The 23,959-nt window shown below is 49.8% G+C and overlaps 2 protein-coding genes across 2 annotated transcripts in view; one reads left to right on the top strand and one right to left on the bottom strand.

The window, feature by feature from the left end:
- The window catches only part of LOC133344036 (serine/threonine-protein kinase 3-like), a 49,951-nt gene extending 35,881 nt beyond the window's left edge, over nt 1-14,070 (top strand). Inside the window, exon 5 of the mRNA XM_061553987.1 lies at nt 8,503-14,070. Coding sequence (XP_061409971.1) covers nt 8,503-8,661 — 159 coding nt within the window. The 3' untranslated portion in view covers nt 8,662-14,070. The remainder of the gene's footprint in view (nt 1-8,502) is intronic.
- A 5,658-nt stretch (nt 14,071-19,728) lies between these two features.
- LOC133344053 (potassium voltage-gated channel subfamily S member 3-like) lies at nt 19,729-21,628 on the bottom strand. Its single transcript, XM_061553999.1, has one exon. The coding sequence runs from the start codon at nt 21,301-21,303 to the stop codon at nt 19,729-19,731; it is 1,575 nt and encodes a 524-aa protein (XP_061409983.1). The 5' UTR covers nt 21,304-21,628.
- Between the last annotated feature and the right edge of the window lie 2,331 nt (nt 21,629-23,959).

Here is a 23,959-nt window from a genome sequence, read left to right as displayed (position 1 = left end):
CGAAGATTTACCCCAACCCCAACAGCGCCCCAGGCGATTCTATGGATTTTCACGTTAGCAGGGTTGTGTTTAATTAAAGAATATATTTGTTTTGTCTTCATGTTGCTGCCTCCTTTGGTGTGTTTGTAATTATATTCATGTACAGTCACTGTTTAATGAGGGCCTCCCCATGCCATGCGCCAGCAAGGGAGTTATTTGACCATATTTTACCTTGAACAAAATTAACTGCCGGTGCAGTATTCACAAATAATTCGAAGGGACAGAAATTACATCGGTCGCTTTAAAAAAAAGCGTTTCTTTTTTTGGAATCATTTTATAGATTTTTAGCAAATGATACTCTTACTAATTATCGGCTGATAGATTATGCTTGTGTCAGCAGATTAATGACCTTGTGGTCTTGTGCCTACCTGTCAACGCACTGCTTTGGTGGTAGCTGGGACAACGCAGGGGACGCTGCGTTGACGCAGCACCACTGAAATCCTGGGTTTAACAGACTGTTGGAGCAAGTGCTGTTAGCGAGCACCTATGAAGGCCGGAACGGTACACGAGGGGGTGGGTGGGTCAGCACCACGCCCGGCCGCCTTTGTCTCCCCAGTGGCGATGGTAACGTACCACACGAGTTCATTTTACTCATTTTAGACTGAGTCGACCTAGGGGATGGCCAAGGACCGGTTCAAATAATCGTCACTGGTGTTAGCCGTGAGCTTGAATCGAACTCCCGTCGACAGATTTACAGCGCAGTGCTCTAACCACTACACTACCGTTCCCCACCACCATCACTGCGACCACCAATATTTCGACTGTCAGAAACAAGCTGTTCTCTGTAAAAGGACGTGTGGGAGACTGCTTCCCCTAGTGCGTGAATCAAAGATGCCTCTGCAAGGGATCTCAGGAACAAGTTCTGTAGTATTTACTTCTGCAGGTTGTTCTCTACCAAATGCACTAACGCACGATTCCAAAGAACACAGGATGAGATGTTATTATCCTTTGTGCAAGCACTTCCAAGAGTTCATGAACAGTGAGCCTGGTGAAATTTGGGGAGCGCATCGTCAGTAGTGAACCTTTGGGTCCTAGGGTGTTTCGGCCTTTCATACTATACACCCTCCCCAAAGGCGGCCAGCGACAGGGTGATCAATCCTACGCTTGCGTCCCATTCCCAATTAGTCATAGGAGTTGCCTTGTTGTTGGTAGCCAACATCCCATGGGACTATGCATTGCAGGGGCGTCCTCCTCCCTGAGTCAAGCATTGTTGACTGCATACCTCCTGGCCCTCTCACTTTGGGGCCCAGCTGGGGTCTTTCCTCTTCATCCAGAGCCACTGACTGCTGCCTTCTGCCGCCTCCGATACAGCTTTGATTGCCGAACGCTGGCTCTGGCCCTTAATTCCCAGGTCTCTAAGCAGTCTGGTTGTAGATGTTGCCACAAAACCTCTGCAGCCCACCTCCACTGGTCGGACTTCTGTGTTCCAGCCATGATGCCGTGCTTCGGCAGCTAGATCGGCATAGCGCAGATGTTTTCGCTCATAAGCCTCATCTACTGAGTCCTCCCAGGGTACTGTGAGCTCAATGATGAAGACCTTCTTGAGCGAACGGGACCAGAGCACCATGTCAGGTCTTAGGGTGGTGGTTGCGATCTCCGGAGGAAACACAAGTTGCCGGCCAATGTCAGCTAGCATTTTCCAGTCGCGGGCCAAGCGCAGCTGGTCTCGCTCTATTGGTGTAGAGCCGCTCTTCGGTGGTTTAGCCCCTTCGCGGACAAAGGTCGTCCGTAAGGGGTGTGATGCTGCTGGGGGTGGTAGGGAGTTGGTGGCAGCTCGCTTGTCCTCCAGGGCGGACGCAAGGTTTTTGAGGACTTGGTTGTGACGCCAAGTGTATCGTCCTTGGGTGAGGCTTGTTTTACACTCTGTGGAGAGCTCCAAATGGATTCTTCACCGCACGACATAACCCTAAAAGCACAGTTGGAAATTAAATAAAGCATTAAAAAAATTTAATTGTTGGCTAAAGGATAATTATGATTAGTATCATTATTAAGACGTTAATCAATAACCTCATGACATTTCTCGAGCAGTTCGTGAGATGCTGCTTGGAGACGTTGCAATTTCCCGTTGAAAGTCATTGTAACAAGGTAACGGTTCAATCACCCGGCATGACAGTTAAATAATGGTCGTCTTTCCAAAAACCCAAATCTGTGTATCCAGCTGCATGCGTGGGGTACACCACAGTGCTTCAATTCTTTCGCACTGCACGTAGCCAACTGTGCTAATCGAAGGTGTGGGGGATGGACAACAACTATGGGTCTCCATGTGAGTCTATGGGTCTCTGCGTGAGTCTATGGGTCTCTGCGCGAGGCTATGAAATTGTTGAACTTCTTTTGCAGTCAGTCGATCGGCAAGCAGGTCGTGTGCGATGGAGTCAAAGTCTGGCCACTCCCACCTCTGCCAAGATGCCTCGACCAGCGTCGAGGAGTCGGCCGAACACTCTCCCGGAGGGGCCGTCTCGAGCGATAGCCCCTTCATTCAGCGGTGGCGCGGGCGAGCAATTGCAGGGCTGCGCTTTTACAATCACCATTATTGGGCACGCGCGATGCTGCTCCCTCTCGGAATGTTGCACCGACGGTCATCGTCACCACCGCGCGTCTCCCGCAATGAGCACGCGCACGCACGCGCGCGCGCACGCACGCACGCGCCCAATCGACGCGCTCCGACAGCCGCTACCACAAACGCGGTGCGCTCTTAATAATTATGCCGGACGACTGAACCCCAACCGCACGGACAGGACCGCTGCACGTCAACGAAAATCAATGGTTCAATCAAAGTGATTAACTGCTGCAGTAGCCTTTGAGTTATTTTTTTAATCTCTCTCTCTTTCTCTCCCCCCCCTCACTTAGTCTTTAAAGATGTTGTTCTCTTCACGGTTCGGGCTCAGCGCGGGTGCGGTTTTGTCGTCGTTGTGTCTCTCTTCGTCCGTTTGCCCGCGCTCTGTCTCTCTCTCCGTATACGCGAGTCAGCGTTGTTCGTGCACGCGACGCCGCATCGCGGAATCGGTCTTGACGGGCGTGGGCAGTCTTCATCGCAGCACTCTGTGCCACCTGCGTTAAGACGTGCCGCGGCTGGTTATTGGAAGAGTGGAGTTCCCATGAATAAATAACGATGCTTTTATTTAAATGCTGAATGGACTCCGAAGTGCACCTCCATTCTACCCACCGGCGCATCAGCAATGAAAACGCCACTGTTTTGACACACACAGTGAAACGATCTCCACTGCGTTCTCATCAAGGAACATGAACCGTGATCACGCAAACCCCGGTCATCCTCGCAGCGGATCGTTGGCGAAACGTCGAACAAAGACGGCATCGCGCGGCGCTTTCAGATCCGCTTCTGCGGCCGTCTGGAACGCTCCTCCTTCCGACATTAGGAAGCCATTGTAGCCAAGCACTTTTAAATCACCTAGTTTTAAAACGAATTTTTTTAAAACTGCTGTTTGCGTTTAGTTTGTTGTCCTTCCCCCGCACCGCCGATTGGCTGGGTACCTACGCCGCGAAATAAGTTCAACGTGCATGTCCGGCTCACGGCCACTGACTTTTATTTATTGTCAATACGACGTCTCTAATTTGTGTTAGTTCTCCGATCCACGTGTTCCTCTTCGTCGCTCTCCCGCTCTCGGTGTAGCTGCAAGCAGGGGGCACTTCTTACGCTCACGACGCACGCGTCGAATCGCGCGCCTAGGAAACGATGATTTTCAAACGTCGTCTTAAAGTGCTTTGGATTGGTCGTTGCAGGTGCTTAGGGGTGCCAACATTCACAGCAGCTTTGGAATGAAAACAGAGTTGCGACCCCAGAAATCACGACAATCGAATCCACGCTTGGCTAGATCGCAGGGCCAGAACAATGGAGCGTGGCGAATGGGCAACTAATCACCACCTTGTAACACAACCTTGAAATAATCATAATTTACGGACATTTGTTAAATCCGCTACTTCGTCGCAATGGTCGATAGCGGGTTTTGGTGACCGGTCCAGATGTTTCAGTTTCATTTATTAGGTATAACCCTGTGAGCCATGATGGCTCTTGACAAAACAAAAACATGAACAAGAAACATCTTAAAGTGACTACACGCAACAGAAAAATCCTGGGGAAAACAGCAAAGTCTTCCAGAAAAAAACACCGTATTTCAACGCTGTGTTAGCCGTGTCCGGGGAATCGCGTTCAGGTCACTGGGTTTATCAGCACATCGCGTTTCACTTATGTCTGCAGGGACCAAACACGCCTTGCTTTTATCCACCAGGGCCACTGAACCGATACACAGATGCGAAAAGCCCCATCCGTGGGCATTACAACACGGAGAACAGCACTTTACTCGAGCGGAATTCGCAACGACGCGGGGAGTTTAGCGTGCAAGGCCACGCCATGAAGTTTCCCCGAGAAATAAATTGCGTTTCTCTCCGACGCAACGCTGCCTAGCCGCACGCCGGCAATAAAACTCCGCCTCGTGTGTGTGGAGCGTTGCCAGAGTTTTGTGACAGCCTCCAGTTGTTAACCTGCGCTCAAACGGGGAGGTCGCTCCTTCTCTACTGCAGCCCTCACCACCAATGCAAGTCCCATTTTTATATTCTTACGTAGGTAAAAATTTTAAATTAATAAAAGTAAAATAAAAATAAAATAAAAATCACGACGTTTCGGAGGCAACACAAGCTTCCTACGTGACTTTACCGAAAAAAACCTAAGAATGTGAATCCTTGCAGTCACGAAAGCTTGAAATCTAGAATTAATGCAATTCCCGTCCACCGCCTGTCCGCACTGATGAGGCCCCCCAATTCCTGGTGAGGATCGAGGCTCAAGACTATCCTCTTGTGCTCCACCTGCGATTCTCTCTCTGTGTGTGTGTGAAGCGTCTTCGTTTTCACGGCTCAAGCTGAAGATGTCCATCACGGCCTAAACCGTCGATGCCACACCTCAGGGCTTCGCGATGGCAAAATGTTAACTCCATCGCCTGCTATGGGGCCGTCCATAAATGACGTCACGCGATTTTGGACGATTTTTGACCCCCCCCCCCCCCGTCACACGGCGTCACAAGAAGTCAGACCCCCCCTCAAATGACGTCACAAAGCTCTGCCCCCCCCCCCCCCAAATAGAACATGCTGTAAATCGCTTTAAACTATTGTCATGTATTCAAAAGTCTATTTAAGTAAGTAGAACGTGTTGTCTATATTTATTAAAAGTTGCGCATTTTGATGTGACGTAACATTTCTCAAACCCCCCCTCGTCACACATCGTCACAAATATCTGACCCCCCCCCCCAGGTGCGTGACGTCATTTATGGACGGCCCCTATGCAGGCGGTCGTGGGTTCGATTCCGACCCTGACACCTGCTGGATATTTGAAGTTTGCGTGTCTCTCCCCCCCCCCGCCCCCCCCCCCCCGTGGTCGCGTGGATTTTTCTCCGGGTCCTCCAGTTTTTCCCCTCCACATTTAGAAACAACACGCGCTTAAGAGTATTTGACTGCTATACATTTCCACACGATAAGCCACTTCGTTGTGACCACATCTCTTATGAAAAAGAGCTATGTAGCTAAGTGGGTCTTACCTGGTAATATTTAGAAGTTTAGTTTAAGTTTAAGCACCCGCAGCTGCTACACAGCAGACAAGCAAACGTGATGTATGTCCTGTATGTCGAACTTATTTCGCACCGTACGTATCGTAGGCGCGACTGCCTGTCACTGACCTGAAGCTGTCTATCTCTGCTTTCCCTGCACAGACATAAAAACATCCCCCACCCACCTCCCCAACATAAAAAGAAAAGAACCCATCTTCTGTTAAACTCTAAAGATATCTTTCGATTTAAAGCTTTCGTGACTGCAGGGATTCATCTTCTTGGTTCTTTCATTAAAGTCACGTAGAAGGGAAATAAAAAATAATAAAACATAATAAAATAATTCTCACGACGTTTCGGCCACAACGCAAGCAGCCGTCCTCAGGTGAAGAATAAAACACCACCACGCTTGGAGCGTATATTTAAGCTGGGTTGGAGGGGGAAGAAGAGTGCCTTGACAAAATAATTTGCATATCAAGATATCCCCCCCCCCCCGTCTATTTTTACATTGTACTCCACTGGAACCCACTCGCCTGCCCCAGTGCATTGTTCCCACGCGCGGATCGAGCCCGATTGCCAGGCAAGCCCAGCCTACCTTTTCGAAACCACAACTTCCAGGCCGAAATATTCTCGAGCTCATTGTTGAAGAGCCAGAGCCGGAGCCAAGCACGGGCTTATTTAAAATAATAATAAATAAAAACAACGCATCCCAGACGATTTAAGAGGCGCTCGCTAAACGGGGCTACCGTTAACTCCCCCCTCCCCCCACGTTTCAATAGCAAATCGACCCGGCGGGTTTCATGTCCCAATTACTCCAACGCGCGCGCCGCGTGAGCCTTTGCCGACGAGCGGCTTGCCCATGAGGCTAATCACGACCGCACTTGGCCCAATGGGGCTGCTGTTTGGTACAGAGAGCGCCTCCCCGTCATGCTGCTGCGATGGGGGTGAAGCGCGATCGACGAGAGGTGCACGGAGTTCATTTCTGCCGGGTCTGTCTGCTCTTGCCCTTTGTTTTTTTTCGGTAAAGTCACGTAGGTAAAAAATTAAATAAATGAAAACAACTAAATTAAATCACGACGTTTCGGGCGCAACACAAGCGTCCGACATCAGGTGGGACGTTTGTGTTGCGCCCGAAACGTCGTGATTTAATTTAGTTGTTTTTATTTATTTTATTTTTTATCTACGTGACTTTACCGAAAAAGACCAAAGAGTATGAATCCGTGCAGTCACGAAAGCTTCGCCAACGCCGTAGGGAATGTCCGCGCCCGGCACAGCGCGTCCAGCCCCCGGTGGAGCTGTCTTTGTCCGTCGGGTTTCTACTCGTCGGGTGAACGGGCGACCTCGAAATATTCAGCGATACATTAAGGCCTCATCATAACCGTTGTCTAGGGCAGGGGTCGGGTCTTTAAGGACTGCTGCTTTCGTGTCGTTATTGATTCAGGGCCACCGACTCGTATTCACCACAAGCATTGCCGCTCTTAAAATAGGAGTTTTATTTTTTTACATAATCCGAAGAGAATTGCTCTTCTTGTCGTCTTGGTTTGAGTCACAATGCGTGCCTTTAAAAGGTTTTATTTTAATGTTAGTGTACGTACCGGTGTATAGTGCACCTTGTGATGGGACACAGGCCGGCTGTGTGTGCTAAGATTCCCAAACCCAATTTTCTTCGTGACCCACCATGGGACGTGAACCTTTAAATTTTCGCCATTCTCCTCCATAAATTGTCGTTTGTCTAATCAAGAATTTTACACGCCGCGGGTGCCCAATACTTTTCCTGAACACATCCCACGCGATGGAAAGCACCGATTCAAGCTGGGAATGCTGTGTACATCACGTGTCAATCCCCTCGTAGCGTTCTCTGGTTAACACCACTGAGTCAACCGTGTGTAGCTGTACATATGCACGGCGGGCAGTACATTTCCTGTGATGTCATTTGAAATGAGCAGGCCATCGTGTGCTGGTGTCATGGTCCCAAGTTTCCCAATATTAATAAATAGCTGCAACTTCAGTGTTATTACCGTATAGCGGCATCGCCCCCCCCTTGGGTGAAAGCAATGCAAACTATTCCTGCGAAAGAGCACCTTAGCGGTAGAAGCCTTGCCTTGCTATAAGCGTGGCAGGAGTACCACGTGATGGATAAATCGCGTTATAATAATATAAAATAGTGGGTAAAGCACAGTGCGCGATAACACGTGAGATGCGTACGCGGGTCGATCAAAGACCGAGGCGCGTGGGTAGCATCTAGAAGCATCCAGCAGCATCCCAGTGCCTTGTTGTGTGACGCTGCTATGCCGAGGCGGCCGTACGACTGCTTATTCCTACTCGCGTGACGTCGTTCCGTTCACTCGATCGCGTTATTTCCAATTCGCATCCGCGTTATATATACGTGAAAATACGTTCTCCTAAATACATTGATCGCATTATACAGGGTGCTTCAAATAATGCCACGATAAATATGCTGCCTCCGAGCTCTGGAGACCACCTGGAGAAGATTCCAGGCCACGTGTTGACGATGATGGCGGACAAGTGGAGAGTGACTTTTTGAAGTGATTCAACATACATTATTTTGTTGTCATGTTACAGTGTAGTATTATCCGTTCTATTTTTCCCATCAAAAACGATAGCCCACATAAGTGTTAACATTTTATTTGAAGCACCCCTGTATCTACAATTCGCCTTTATAAAATATAAAAAAACACGCCTTATAGGAGAACAGGTTGTACCAAATTTTCTACATTTTATTTTATATTATATTATTTTATAATGTTTTATTTTTATAATTTTATTATTTCCATTCTACGTGACATTACCGAAAGAACCAAGAAGATGAATCCCTGCAGTCACGAAAGCTTTAAATCGAAATTTCTAAATTCTGTTCAATGATCCTCCCCCTCCACCTCCACCACCACCACAGTTGAGGAACCTGAGCCTGGAGGAGCTGCACATGAGACTGGGTGCTCTCGACCCCCTGATGGAGCACGACCTGGAGCAGCTGCGCCGACGCTACCAGGCCAAGCGGCAGCCCATCCTGGACGCCATCGACGGGAAAAAGCGACGCCAACAGAACTTTTGAGCGGAGCCTGCCGGTCTGCAGGGTGAAGTTCTCAGCCACGCGGGGCGTTGTGATCGAGCCATGACATCGGACAGCCGACTACAACAACAACAAGAATCACCGATCAGAGATGTCGCCACCCCCCCCCCCCCCCATCAATTGTATTTGGAAGCAAAGCAAGCACGTGGCGTCATGTATTTGCCCGCCACATGTGGGTCGTTGCGGATTGCGAAAAGATGTTTGAATTCGTAGCGATGCGACTCGGTCGAACCGGCACAGCCAGCTACAGAGTGGATCGGGAATTCATCTTGGAAATGTCGATGAATTGGCACTGGGTGTATTGGCAATCTAGTCATTGGCAATCGATGTATTGGCAATACTTAGATCGAGTCGTCGTGTAACCCACCCACCCCCCACCCGCCTTTATTTGATTGGCTTCACATCAGCAGGGATCGGTGATTGTGTCGTAGTCGGCTCTAATTGCACCACATTGCCCCGCGTCGCCCATTCGTAAAGAAGCTAAAGTTGAAACGGCGTCGAGTTTTTGTTGTTTTTGTTGTTGTTGTTGTTGTCATTGCTACGGCGCGTGCTGCACCGCATAAACAACAACATTGTCGTCCTGTTTTATTTGCTTCGTTCAAAACGCAACAAAAGTAGCATTGCCAGAGGCGCAGGGCGGCCCCGAGCAAAACGCCGCGGTCGACGTGGCACTGGTGGGTTGATGCTCTTTTTTTTTGTCCGACCGGTATCGTGATGATTTAAGGGCTGTTTGATGTTCGTCATTATAATCGCGGTCCGCCGAGGGGCGCTGCGGGCTAAAGGAAGTTTGCACGAGGCCGTGGTCAACTTTGGAGCAGCTTTTGTGTCCGAGCGTGGTTTTTCTTTAAGTTTGAAAAAAGTTAACCTCGCCGCGCTTGGACTGACCGAGTTCGAACCACGTGGTCTTGGTCATAATGAATTCCTACATGGCACGCGTTTTATTTACGTATAGGACAATGTGGATAAGATTAATAATTAAACTTGATTATTGTGTATTTATATAGGTGAGTAACACACCCAGGTTAATTTTAAGATATTCCTTTTTTTATGTCTGCATATGTTTCAATCCAAAAGTTTCCCTTTCCTTGCCGAGATCCCCTCTCCCAGACTTTCTGGATTTGGGCCATCCAGGAGAGAAAGTGAGGGCGGATGCGGGGGCTCAGACCCTGCCTGTCGATGCTTTACTGACGATCGCCGACTTGGGCTGTCGTTGATTTTAATGGCTCGGTTAACGCAACAAGCGCGTTGCAAAAACCGAAGCAAGCACAACATTTGAAGCTTGCAACAGAGTTACAAAAGTTGGGCAGGATGCACCGTTTAATTTCAGCTTTGTGGACCACGGCGTTACACAAATGTCCAGCCTGTTGGGTGAAGGTTACCCCCCCCCTCCTACTCCGTGTTAGCGAAACAATCTGGGAGGCATTTGATCTCTGCAGATCATGGAGCATCGATCTGCACTCTGAATTTGGAGGCTACTACACACTCAAGGGGGCAGGTTGCCAAACTTGGCTGGAAAATGGCTAGGGGCCAACTTTGCGAAAGTCTGAAAAATTATTTTGCATAAAATTGGTGACCCAACCCAAAGTATTTCCATATCGCAATCAACAAAATAGTATTCATATCGCAATCTGTAATTTTATAATCGGTATATCGTTGGTGAAGAGGGGGGGGTGGTGGTGGTGAGGTTACAGAGTGGTGGCAGAGTGGTGAGCACGCTGCACTATGAACCCATTGAGCTGGATTCAATGTCCAGCCAACGGGTAACACGAGAGGGCAAGTTGATACCTGAATCTGTGCCTCTTTCACCAACTCGCACTGACCGGCAGGGTGACGGATGGTTGAAGCAAACCACGTGGTTGTCACGGCGTGGGGAGGCCTTCATCCAGCAGTGGATTGACCAAAGGGCTTGCGTAGTATTATAGTTGTATCGTTGTAAAGGTGACGGATGTGTGACGTCACCTGAGAGAATACGTTTCTTTCGGTTGAATACGTCGAAGGCTTTCACGACCAATGTTATCTATAGAGGTTTTTTAGGGGCGGTTAGATCGCGTAATTCTAGATGTGTCTTTAAACCCGCCACCGCCCGACAAAGCCAATTAGTTTAGTTTCTTACGTGAACACAACATGACAATTCGTCACTAGTACAGCAACACCGGTTGTGCATTGCAGAGTAAACCCACAACATTTACAATTCGAGTGTGACGGAAGAAAACAAGCGGCAGCATGTACAAGCACGGTGTACATGCATGTTGTATGTTGGTTACCCTACGAATAACCCAACCGGTAATGGGTATCTATTGTAATTCATATGCACACATTGACCCCTCCCCTCTGGCCTTCGCATCTGATTGGCTTGCAAGTGACGTCATCACATCTATCCCTCTATTTAAGAAGGAAACGGATTGCTCCACAACTCTGGCTGCCGCCTGATGATGCTAGTTGTAATTACCGGCGAAACGTCGCACTCGAATTGTAAACGTTGTGGGTTTACTCTCCAACACACCGGTGAGCTGCACTTGTAACGAATTGGCACGCTTCGTTTACACGACATACTACTAATTGGCTGTGTCGGGTGGTGACGGGTTTAACGACACATTCATATTTTACGTGATCTAACCCAAAAACACTCTTATGGACGTTTCTTTCAACTGCCAGGATAAATCAGCGTAATCTGTAACTTTACATATGTTAAGATAACTTTACCTTATCGTGTTACCAAATTATTTATTTATAGAGTTCACTTTACAAATGCGAGTATGGTTTAATATGTGTACGTGTGTTAATGCTTCCGAATCACATGCACTTTAAATATGTATGCATATTTACGCGTTTGCCACTTTAAGGGTTTGTTTTTTTATTATAATAGTCGGGGTATCCAGTGAAACTGAAACGCTTTGATTTTAATGTGTAAACAGAAGTGCCAATTTGGAGGTCACTTCAATGCTCCTTGGAATGATTAATTAGATACTTAATTTATTTCCTGATTTACAACGTCAGCCTCATAAAACATGGCGGCCATCACGTCCCCATGATTCATCCGCGCACGACACGGCTGAGCAGCACTGGCATTTCGACAGAACACACACACACCCATTATATACGCCTGTGACCAAGGCCACCCAGAACGCTCCACGATCTCGCAAGCTAAGCAGGCGCGAGCCTGGACAATGGCTTCAATGTGTGACCAGCGTGCTCGCATCGCAGGAGTTATAGGCTGCTGTGGGCAGCAGCAGCAGAGGGCAGTGCAGCAATATTCATGGTTCCTCAATCCTCCCACCTTAAACACCCCGGCGTTGTGAAGCATCCATACTCTTTGGTTCTTTGGGTAAAGTCACGTAGGTGAAAACATATAATCGAAAATAATAAAACAAAAATAAAAAGTATTCTTCTTTTTTATTTTTTATTACATTTTTCCACCTACGTGACTTTACCGAAAGAACCAAAGAGTATGGATCCTTGCAGTCACGAAAACTTCAAATCTAGAATGGTGAAGTATCGTCAACATATATTCCTCACGGCCAACAAAGCGTGGTGAAGTTTCCCATCCAGCAGTGGACTGACACAACGGGGGGTTGTACGTATGCACTGTACCGTGCACTGGTCACTGGAAGTGGGGGGGGGGGGGTGCCAGCTTTCTATCAGCTTTAGCGGCGCGCCCTTCCAAAATAACCACGGGCAATTTCTATTCTTAAAAGTTGCCATGTTTTCAAATCATCCACCTCAATAACCTCCAGATACAAACTTTCGTAAGCCTCCGTTCAGAAGTGAATGACTTTGTAACTTTTTGTATTTAAAGATTTTTTTGTTCAAGTAATGAATATTTCATATTTTTTCTAACCAAATTTCAGCACCATAAACCTAGACCATCATAATGTACATGAATCCCTCAGTCATTCACTCGTAGCCCTCTGTACATATTACACAATGTGTACTGTCACCTTCATTCAGTTTAAAATGGCCACAGGTCAGAGGAGTTGAAACCCACGGGGACATTTCCCCCCACCCAGAATGACCCAAAGCAACATGGCCGACGAATCAGGGCACCAAGCTCCACTGAGTGTCAGCTCTCCCTCAGCGGGGTCATGCAATGGGGACGTTTGACCTTTAGAGAGGGTTTTGGCCGCGTGCGAGAGAAAACCAGGGCGCGCGGAGAAAACCTACCGTCCCTACCACTCATCACTGCCATCTCCTGGCTACCTCACAGCACCATGGCCGAGAACATCTGACAAACCCCGGTGGCCTCCCATACAAGCACTAGCCAAGCTCAATCCGGCATAGGTCGAGGCTTGACACAAGCTCGATTTGGCCAGCGACAAAACCACAATCGTAGCCACTGCTGCCAGAGGGCACGGCTGTCGAGAATGTGCAGGTGGTACAATTGCACTGGGGCATATAGTGGACTCATGGGCACATTCGAGCATCAGACGTGCGCTACAAACGTCTGTCTGTTTTTCTTTCACTGTGCCCACACGTACATTACGCGTATGCACCCACACACGCTTGTATTATTCATAATACTATTCGTAGCTTGAAAACAAATAGCGTTGGTCGGATGCATGCAATGTGATATCAAGTGTCAAATGTAGTGTTAGAATTCATATACAGCCTGTCACAGATTGTTTTTTTTCTGTTCAAATCGTCGTTACGGAGAGACGTTTACTATTGTTAGCTTAATTTATACGAGCTAATTTGTGGATTTTTACTGATTTTTTTAAAGCAGTTGCCCTGGTGTTGCGTCCTACCAAGGAGCATTTCAGTAACTGGGTTTCCAATAAGCTGTGCGAACTTACTCGGCGTATTCCAGACAAGATGTATTTAAATAGATTGAGTAAACTCAGAAGGGAATTGTTGGCCTTGAATGACCACTTCTGGCGTCATCTGTTTTGACAGTGATGTCATGATTACAACCGTCTGTGATTGGATGGAACTCATTCACGTGTATGTCATTTAAAATGTAAACCCATTCGCTGGGTGGGTCCTCGATCAATGTAAAATATAATACGCATTTTTTTGGTTTGTCCCGCTTACAGGTAAGAATTATTTTTCAAATAGACAAGTACATTTTTATCCATCTCCATCCTATAAATGAGATTTCTCCCCCCCCCCCCCGAAAACAACTTGAATTCGAATAAACGGAACTTACGTGGAAAGACCAAGTGAATTGGAAACCCGGTAAATATTGCATGGTTTTATTATCGTGGACAGGTGTAACACGGTGTGCAATCTTTCTTATTGGGTTTGTACGTGAATACGTGGGCTTTTAAAGTACGTCAGTTGGCGACAATTTTGCCCGGCTTTTTTGACCGATGTGATGGATTGTATCGCACTTCTGCAATAATAATAATATCAATAATAATTAAAACACTAACTGTGACAATGTAACACGTGAAATTCGTCTTTTGTGTTTTTTTTTCTTGCACGGCACACTATGCATCCGTTCGTCGATGTTATAGTGTTACATTCGCGAGGCTCACGATGCATGCACTGAATCGCATTAGTAAACAAGCGATGTTGTTTTATTCATGAAGATCCCATTGTGAATAATAAGCGTCGACTAAAATAAGTGCATTATTAAACAAAAAGGTATCAATTCTAGACTTGAAGCTTTCGTGACTGCAAGGATTCATACTCTAAGTTCTTTCGGTAAAGTCACGTAGGTAAAAAATTAAATTAAAATTAATTTTATTTTTATTAATTTTAATTTCATTTTTTACCTACGTGACTTTACCGAAAGAACTAAGAGTATGAAAAAGGTATCGCTCGGCTTCGTGTCCATGAAACAATTAATGTCACTCGTAAAGAAGCTAACCAACAGCGAAACAGAGATGTAATAAGCGAAGCAGAATAAACAATACAAATAAAACGGTGAACATTTGTTTAAAAAATGTATTGATCGCGACCCCTTCGAGTCAAATTGCAAATTTCGAATGGCGACAGTTTAATTGAATTGCCGAGGTGAAGGGGTTGTGAGGTGGTGCATCGTTGTACGTGCAGTTTTAAGTAACGAAGTTTGGCTATTTCACGTGTGTTTAACTTCTTTCGCGCCGTACATCGCCAACCGTGCTAATCGGAGGTGCGGAGGACACAGAAAGCAGTTCGAGAGAAATTAGTTTTAAATCTAGATCATGTAAAAGTGCTTTAAGCTCCCAGTGACTTTCTGGTGCCGGAAGAAAGAGCGTTCCAGACGGCCGCAGAAGCGCATCTGGAATTGAGCGATGCAAGTGACCGTTTTTGTTTCACCGTTAACTTCTACTGCCACACGCGTACCACGTGACCCCCGCGTACGTCGGAACATATCGATGGCATTGCGAGTATAATCTCTGCAAACAACGTACAATGTCAAGACTGAACGTACAATGTCATTACATGCTGAGGTCCACATTTGATAGCTGTACGTACAATGCACCCAAGACTCGTGTGCCTTTTACAAATGGGTATTAATTACCAGATAGTGTCTTGAAATGGGACATTGCTTCTGTCGTGTTCACATGCCAAATGCTGGAGACTTGATAAACTTTAACTTCACAATTTACCAGCAGCGAATCGCAGTTTTTTTTTTACTCCAGATTCCAGTGGTCCAGTGGTTTCACCTATGCCGGATCTGAGAAGCGAAGCCCGGTTAGATTGTACCGATAATAACCCCGATTTACGTCGAGGATGCGTTCCTGAAATGCGCGGCGACGTATATCGAAACGACGGTAAATCGAAGCGATGTACAGGGCAGTAGCAGGTGGTGGAGGCGAAGGCTGAGAGGCGACGGATCGCGAGCAAGGACGGACGATGCGACGCAAACCGGGTGGCATCGTTAACAAAGTGACGACGTTTTTGCGCAACGTTAAAAATGGGGAAGACGTAAAATCGAGGCGTTAGTGTACTCGGATAGAAGGCCGCAAGTGGCCTGCCATGTGTTGTAGGCGTGGGGGGCTGCAAGGTGGCCGGGAGACGGCAGCGGGAAGTGTGCGCCTACTTTCCCAGCTGTATTTGTAAGGTTACTTTTTTTTTTACAACTTTATGACCGCCTCTGCCATGGGGTTAGGGCAGTAGCATAACTAGCGTGGGGGCAGGGGGTACCTTTCCACCTCCCCCCACGCCCTCACCGAGTGGCCAATGCTACGAGTTGGGGCCCCCTTGGCTATCACCACGAGATATGCTTTCAACTGTAATAAGACGGAGCCGCCCCTACAGCGTTAAATGTCTGAGTCCGTGAGCGTGACGATGATGATGATTACGCAAGAGGAGGCGCGATACGTAATAGCCTGGGTGAGAGACGAATAAAATACTGGGGGGCCCCACCTGACCGATTGCCCCCCCCTCCCCCCGACCTGATAATGTCGTCACTATGCCACAGGGTTAGGGGTTGGGGCCATGCAAGGTCTCAGTCCGAATGCATGGGCAATCACAATCTGCATTCTCCATTGCTGCCGTAAGGAACACGGAGACCAAGGGGCCACGTGGACTGCAACCCGCCCACCCGACCGTCTCGAACAGCAACGGGGAGGACGACGAAATTCAAGATTCGGGTGATTAAAAAAACATTTCCCCATTCAACTTTAATTTTGGGAAGTGCCGGCTTTAGTGGTGAGCGTGCTCTTCTTTGCCCTACGGACCCGGCCTCTTGGATCCAATCGCGACTAACGGCGAACGTCGACGGCGGGTGATATCTGGTTCTGGTTTCTCCTCTAGATCGACTCGGCCTTTACTCGAATGGTGTTCAGCCGCAGCGGCGTGTAAACGTCAGCTGTGGGGGATCGTGGCCGGGCACGGTGCTGGCCACACGGCACCATTCATGCCGGGTCCCCGCCGACTGTTATGTACGTAAGCATGTTGAACTTCTTTCGCACCGTACACTGTAGCCAATTATGAAGGGTTTCGCTGGCAGCGTTTGCCCACAACCGGTCTACACGGGGAGTGGAGGGGGCCGGAGGCGGGTGGATTTTTCTTTGTTTATTTTAAAAATGGGCGGATGCTGTGGCCTTCAAAACATTAATAGAAACACGGGCGACATTTGGCCTCGGAAATGCCCGGACCATCTATCACATTGTCCCCTCGAATGGCTCGGAAAGGGCAGGGAGATAAGGGGGACCCCCCCCCCCCCGGGCCCCCCCCCCCCCCCCCAATATCGTCCGTCTCGGCTGCGTTTCCACAAGCCACGTCAATCAATGCGAGTCGCGTCCATCTCGGTCTCAAAGTTGGGGGTAACAGAGACCGAAGCCCCCCCCCCGACCCCCCATTTAAGTCGATGTCAACATCACTGCCCAAAGTGCATGCACACTGCCAACTGTTCACATATCAATCGTCGGTTGCTCCTATACAACACCGTCCATTGTTCATATACGCCGTCAGTTGTTCATACATGGCACCATTGTTCATGTAGGACGCTACCCCATTGTTCATATACAGTACAATGTCTACTGTTCATGAATCCCATTGTTCATATTCATCATCAGTTGCTCATAAACTACACCACCCATTGTTCACATCCCACAATAACTATTGTTCATATACTGTACATCAACCGTTGTTCATGTACAACGCCATTCATTGCTCATATACAACCGTCCATTATTCATGTACAACACCACCCATTGTTCATATACAACAAAGTGCATTGCTAATTATACATCATCCATTGTCCATGTATGTACACCACTGTTCATATACACCATTTTCCATGTATATCATTGTTCATTGTTCATGTACACCATTGTTCATGTACCCCATTGTTCATGTACACCACTGCCCATTGTCCATGTACACCACTGTTCATATACACCATTTTCCATGTATACCATTGTTCATTGTTTATGTACATCATTGTTCATGTACACCATTGTTCATGTACACCACTGCCCATTGTCCATGTACATCGTCCTGCACACCTCTGTCAGTCCACTGCTGTGAGGTCCTTCACCACGGGGTGCGGGTCTTGGGGGGCTACACTTGACCATACTTTACCACGCTGGCGAGTGCGCGTTGATGAAGGCGAAGGGCGCATAGACACGGGGGGGGGGTAGTAGTGAGTAGGGAGTAACTGACGGTGGATTGCTGCTGTACTGCACTCTGCTGACAACGCATCACCGCGGGCAGCCTATAGCACCTGTTTCGTGCACCGCGGTCGTCCCATCCAAGCACTTTTCAGGCTCAACCCCTGCCCGTTTGCCTCCCGAGATGTCACGAAATCGGACGCATTCCGGCCGACTTGTGTTCGTCAAAACACGAATGCGTTGCTGCTCGTACACTTCATCCGGTGTTCTTCGACAGCAACTTCGATGGTCACACGCAGTCGGCTCGCATCTCGCGTGGCCCCGCACTCGAACGTCACCTTCATTTGCTCAGCTGTGTAATGAATGGCCTGGCACGTGGGTGGGTGGGAGCTCAGCATGGCCCACGGATGAGAGATGAGAATGCTGAATCGGACGATCTCGGTCACTGCCGTCCCACAAGAGTCGCCTCGTGGCCACACACAAGGCCGCTTACCACCGGGACGGAAAGGTTCAATTCCATTTTTTTTGCCAAAAGCACACCGGGCTCCCACTGCGAGGCGGGCAATTAAAACAAATCGAGCTCGCATGGCGATCCCACGCTTCGGAGTCATTGTGTTCATGAATCCCATTGTTACAGTTCCGATGATCACTGTTTCATTGCTTTTATGGATTTTCGAAAAGTTTTTTGGTTTGGCCATGTTTGTTTGTTGTAGTACAGAGTTAGACTGATGGTCTTAATCTAAGTTGTCTTGTGGTTGTTGTTGTTGTTTGACTTGCATCCCACTGGGATTTTTGCACACAGTGTTGGTGTACGGTGCTTTTTCTGCAATATTTTGCTGTCTTTTCTTGGATTTTCTGTTTGCCCATAGTCACATAGTCACTTTAAGATGTTTTCTTGTTCATGGTTTTGTTTTCTGTTTGTTGCGGTTGCACCCGATTCAAGAGCCGAATGGCTCACAGGGCTATACCTAATAAATGAAACTTGAACTTGTCTACCGACATCGGCGGCCTGCGTCGAGCTTCTAACTGCCAAGCGATCGTTTTTGTTCATCCGGTGCCGGTCGCGTGTTCACATTTTTTTTAAGACCGACAAACAGAAAGTCATCAAACGACAACGTGGATTCATTGACGCACTCGGCACGGGGGTGTCTCCTTCACTGCCTACGCACAAAAGCAACGGGGCACATCGTTGGTGCTCAGATGCAGGGGGACATCTGTGCTCCCGCCGTCGTCAGCGGGATTTGATCTCTCAGAGTGGACGAGACGCGATCGAGATCAGAAGTGAACGGATGAGGAGGAAATAAGGCGAGATTGGTACCCGTGTCGGACAAGCCGCTCGCTTGGCAGTCGCCTTTGATGGCTATAGGACCGTGTCAGGGGCAAACGGAAGCAAGGAGATTAACATGGAAACACCAGGGCCGGAGGAGGTAGGAGCCAAGGCGATTCGAAGTGGTGAAACTAAAATGCGAACGACAGTGGAGTGGACGCGGAGACGATAGTCCACGACAGAACGATGAGTGGCATCAGAGGAGGAGAAGGAGGAGACAGGGAGGTGGAGGAGTACGACACAGGGAGGAGGAAGAGGAGGAGGTGGACACAGAGGAGGATGATGATTGGGGATTTGGGGGGGGGGGGGCAACAGTGGAATGCATACTCGTTTGTTCTTTCGGTAAAGTCACGTAGGTATAAAATAAAATAAATCACGACGTTTCGGGCGCAACACAAGCGTCCGTCATCAGGTGCAGCAGGTCATGCATTTCCACCTGTGTTGCGCCCAAAACGTCGTGATTTATATTATTTTATTTTTATACCTACGTGACTTTACCGAAAGAACCAAAGATGATGCATTCCTGCAGTCACGAAAGCTTCAAATCAACAGTGGAATGGCCTAGGAGATGATGGCGCAGGGCCGAAATGAGTGAAAACGAGGACCAAGAAAACAACCCCATAAGTGAGTGGTTGTGGTGTTGGTGGTGGTGGGGGAACTTCAGACAGAAGAAGCGTGCTGGGCCGCCTTGCTCACGCGCGCGCGCACGGCATCGAAGAGTCCGCACACCGCCGGCCATCACGACAGCTCCCTCCGCTCGCCGCCAGACCTCGCCCGGAGCCGAGGGCCCCTCTCGGCTGCCCAGCGGCCGCTCGCGTCGCTGTCCTCGTCGTAGTCGACGCCGCCGCCGCCTCTCGTGGCCACGCTGCGCAGCAGCGATGTCATCTTGCGCGCGTAGTAGTCGCGGATGTTGACGCCGGGCACATCCTCTGCGCTCAAGCTCTGCTCGTCCGCCTGACGCACGGCGGCCTCCAGCGCCTTGTGCAGCTGATAGTACTTGGAGAACTTGTTGAAGATGATGGTGATGGGCAGCGCGACCACGAGGATGCCGCACACGATGCACGCGGTGCCCAGCATCTTGCCGAGCACTGTGATGGGGTACGTGTCCCCGTAGCCCACCGTGGTCATGCTGATGGTGGCCCACCACCAGCACATGGGGATGGTCTGCAGGCTGGATTCCTCCTCGTCCTTCTCCACGGAGTACACGAGCACGGAGAAGATGGAGATGCCGACCGAGAGGAAGAGCAGCAGGACGCCCACCTCCTCGTAGCTGTGTCTCAGAGTGGCGCCCAGCGAGCGGAGCCCCGTGGAGTGGCGAGCCAGCTTGAGGATGCGAAATATTCGCATCAGCCTGAGGATCTGCACCACGCGCCCCACGTTCTGCAGCTCGGCGCCGCTCTCCATCAGCCGGTCGACCGCCAGCGTGACGAAGAAGGGCATCACGGACACGAAGTCGATGACGTTGAGCGGATTTCGGACGAACGCCTTCACGTCGGGCGCAGTGGCCAACCTCAGGAAGAACTCGACCGTGAACCAGGCGACGCACGCGCCCTCCACCAGCTCGAGGTTCGGGTCCTCCATCTCCTTGCCCTCGGCGTCGTGGCGTCGGAACTCGGGCACGCTGTGGACGCACAGGGTGGCGATGGAGACGAGCACCGCGGCGAGCGAGCACACGGCCACGAGCTTGGCGACGAGCGAGTGCGCGGGATTCTCGAGCACGAGCCACAGCTCTCGACGGCACCGCGCACAGCGGCCACCCTGGGCCGCCTCGGCCGGCGCCTCGTAGAGTAGGTTCTCGATGAAGGAGCGGTCCGAGCTGTCGTCGCTGTGCCCGTCCCAGTCTTCGTCCTCGTCGTCGTCGTTGTTGTAGTCGTCGCGGTCGTGCATGCGCTCCTGGAAGCGCAGGCTGCAGCACGAGTCGAGGAAGAGCCGGTGGATGCCCCAGTACTCCATCTCCTGGCTGAAGGAGATGGCGCAAAGGTCGTCGGCCACGTGCAGCCGGCCCGTGTAGTAGAAGTTGACGATGCACGGGAACACGCACGGGTTGCGGTCGAAGTAGAACTCGCGCTCGGCCACGTCGTAGTCGTCGCACAGCTCCAGGATGGCTTCCTCCGAGTCGCAGCTCATCAGCCGGCCGAGTCTCGTGTGCGGGAAGCGGCTCAGCGTGCCCGCCTCGAGGCGTCGCTTGAAGCCGCCCACGTTCACCGCGATGGAAGCGGCTGCTGCGGCGGCTGCTGCTGCTGCGGAGTCAACGCTCTCGTCCACGCCGGTGCACTTGGAGCCGGTCCGCTGGAAGATTTGTCCGAAAACCATGGCGAGCGAGGGTGCTGGTGAGCGCTCGACTGCGGCGTGGTGTGCGCGTTGGGAGGGTGCGGAGTTCACGCCAAGCCGGGCTGCTCCTCGTGTTCGCACGCACCGCGCACCGAGAGCCCGACGTGGCTTAGAAACGCAAGCCGGATGAGTTTAACAGAGGAGATGGTTTTTGTTGTTGTTGATATACAATTTAAACAATGACCCTATGATGACGCCAATTTTTTTTCGATCAAATTAGCAACTTTACATGGCAATACAAATATATCTTTAAAAGGCACGTAATTTAGCTTTAAATCAAAGCTCATTTTGTACATGTATATACAACTCCAACGTACGATCATTTTAAACAAAGTGTACTTTTTGGCTTACAAAGACGCTACCCCCCCCCCCCCCTCTGCAGGCGCTAAGAGGCGCGTCTCGCTCCTCCAGGCACGGCGCGCCCACTGCGCGAGGCTCCCTCCTCCTCGAGTGAACGGACGTGCGGGGTAGCGACGGTGGCGTGGAGGAGGGGACGGAGAAACGGGGGGGGGGGTGGTGGTGGTGGGTAGTGGGGGGTAAGAAGGGAATCTCTCCTCTCCGCTCTCAACCCTCCGACGCGCACTGCTGCGGTTGTCGTAAACTAACGTGGCAAGGAGCAGTATATCCATCGTGGATGAGCGTCACCCTGCATACCCCCCCCCCTTTCGCTTGAGATATTTTTGGCCTTCGCTCTGCGTCTTCGTGCGGTGCGTGGGCGAGAGCCGCTCTCCACTCTCGCGGAAGGATTCCCCCCCATCCCCCCTCTGCATTCATTCACTCATCCGGGGGAAGCGACAGAGGTGGTGTTTTTTTTTTTTGTCGCCGCCGACTGAAATATGCGGAGGGCGTCTGCATGATTATCCGGCGAGTGCTGTGCACACGCAGGAGATGCGGCGGTGTGGTGGCTATCGAGTGTGCAGGCGGTGCAACTGCGCCGAGGTCTACGGGGACCCAAGAGGGGGGGGGGGGCTCGCGCACGCGAGTGGGGCGACACTCCACACTGCCCTCTCCTGGCCACCCCTCTCGGCTCCACTCCAACTTTAAACAGACCTCCTCGTGGTTACGAACGCAAGTTCCAACCGGGCAAGATCTTCGCGTCAATTGATCGCCGGCGTGCATCCCGAGGCATCGACTGCTTTATTAAAAGTATTCTCGCAACCGCGCCGCGATATCGCGCGTGTGTTTTAATCGATTATGGCTTTTAATATAACGTGCGTTGTATGGTTCACTCAGTCACTATCAGCAATCAACAAATGAAAAAGTTAAAATCGATAATTTAATCGAATCGTGAACAGGTAGTGGAACCACGATGGGTGAGAATTGTAACGTGCCAAATGGGCACTTAAATCACACTCGTTTAAAGAAACGCCCTAGGGGGGGGGGGGGGTAATATCGACTCGTGAAGGGAAGAACGTTCCAGACGGCCGCAGAAGCGTGTGATGAAAGCGCGCGATGCAGTGACCGTCGTTTTCAAAGTTTAGCCAAAAAAAGAAAACGCACGCACGGACGCGCAAAATGCCCAGAACCGGTTCAAGCGAAGCTTTGAGTCGGTTCACTTCAGCCAGAGCCAAGCCCGTGTCGTGACTAAGAATACAGGCCATCGTGTGCTGTTCATTAGTCTGGTCCACACCCAGATTACCTCCTGCTCCTCCTCATCCTGTGCAGTGAAGCGCGCACGCTCTCTTCCGTTGTTGGTCGTGATTCATTTATGTGCGCAGCTGCATCGGACAACGTTCGTGAAACGTCCAGTTAGATTTCTTATCAGGAATCAGTAAGGTAGATGTTAACCGAAGCTTAATGGTCTTTCACAGCGCACTGACAACCGTGGGCAAATGCATTGCCTTTAAAGCCTTTGACAAGTTGCGGCGTCCCATTTGGTAAGAGCACTCGCGCTTACGGTGATACACAATATGTTTTATGAGTGTTGGCAAAAAACCACCAGCACTAATAACAGCAACAATGGATGTATTCATTAGGCAGGGAGAAGTTAACAAGTTTTTTTTTTTGCAATTGAATTGTCACGTGTACTTGTTAGCAACATTTTTAAGAGAGTAAAACAATTTTTTCAAGTTATTTTGACAATAACAGTGACAGTTCCGTGTCAGCTGGAATGGATGATAGCACGCGGGTTCCTTTGGGCCACGTGTTCACGTGGCTGAAGATTGCCGCGCGCTGTCGGCTACGGCTATCATCGGCACTGCCACTCGACGGGCTGTCAGATGTCACCAGGCATGACACTCGTGGCCGTATTGTGCAGGCATCGCGTGCTCGTACAGTCGCCACGTCAATAGCCTGTGGAGCCCCGTGACATTTTGCCAGGTCACTGTAGATTGCTACAAGTGAATTTTAAAACACGCAATATTTACAGACGTTCACCCCGATGTTGTCGCCATTGTGCTCGCCGTGTCACGCAGCGCGGAAGGGACCGCGGCAGCAGACATCATAGAACTACTCTCTTCCTGAGATCCCTTAAATTCGGCTTCTTGACCACGCAGTAGGTGGGGGGGGGGGGGGGTAGCACTACCCCGCTGAGACAGCGACGCCGATGTGTACATTCTCAGAGCTAGAAGTCATCCAAATGCAATGCAGAACCCAATTTATTGTGACGGGGAGTTTGATGCAAGTCATTGGAGAGCGG

Source organism: Lethenteron reissneri, chromosome 19 (assembly GCF_015708825.2).
Source record: "Lethenteron reissneri isolate LAM-NWPU_2019-01 chromosome 19, ASM1570882v1, whole genome shotgun sequence".
Lineage (NCBI taxonomy): Eukaryota > Metazoa > Chordata > Hyperoartia > Petromyzontiformes > Petromyzontidae > Lethenteron > Lethenteron reissneri.
Note: the sequence above shows the minus strand (reverse complement) of the source record. Positions and strands in the feature narration are given on the sequence as shown.

What these genes read in the sequence shown, in the direction of transcription:
- LOC133344053 (XM_061553999.1), bottom strand. Translation starts at nt 21,303, where the DNA reads ATGGTTTTCGGACAAATCTTCCAGCGGACCGGCTCCAAGTGCACCGGC.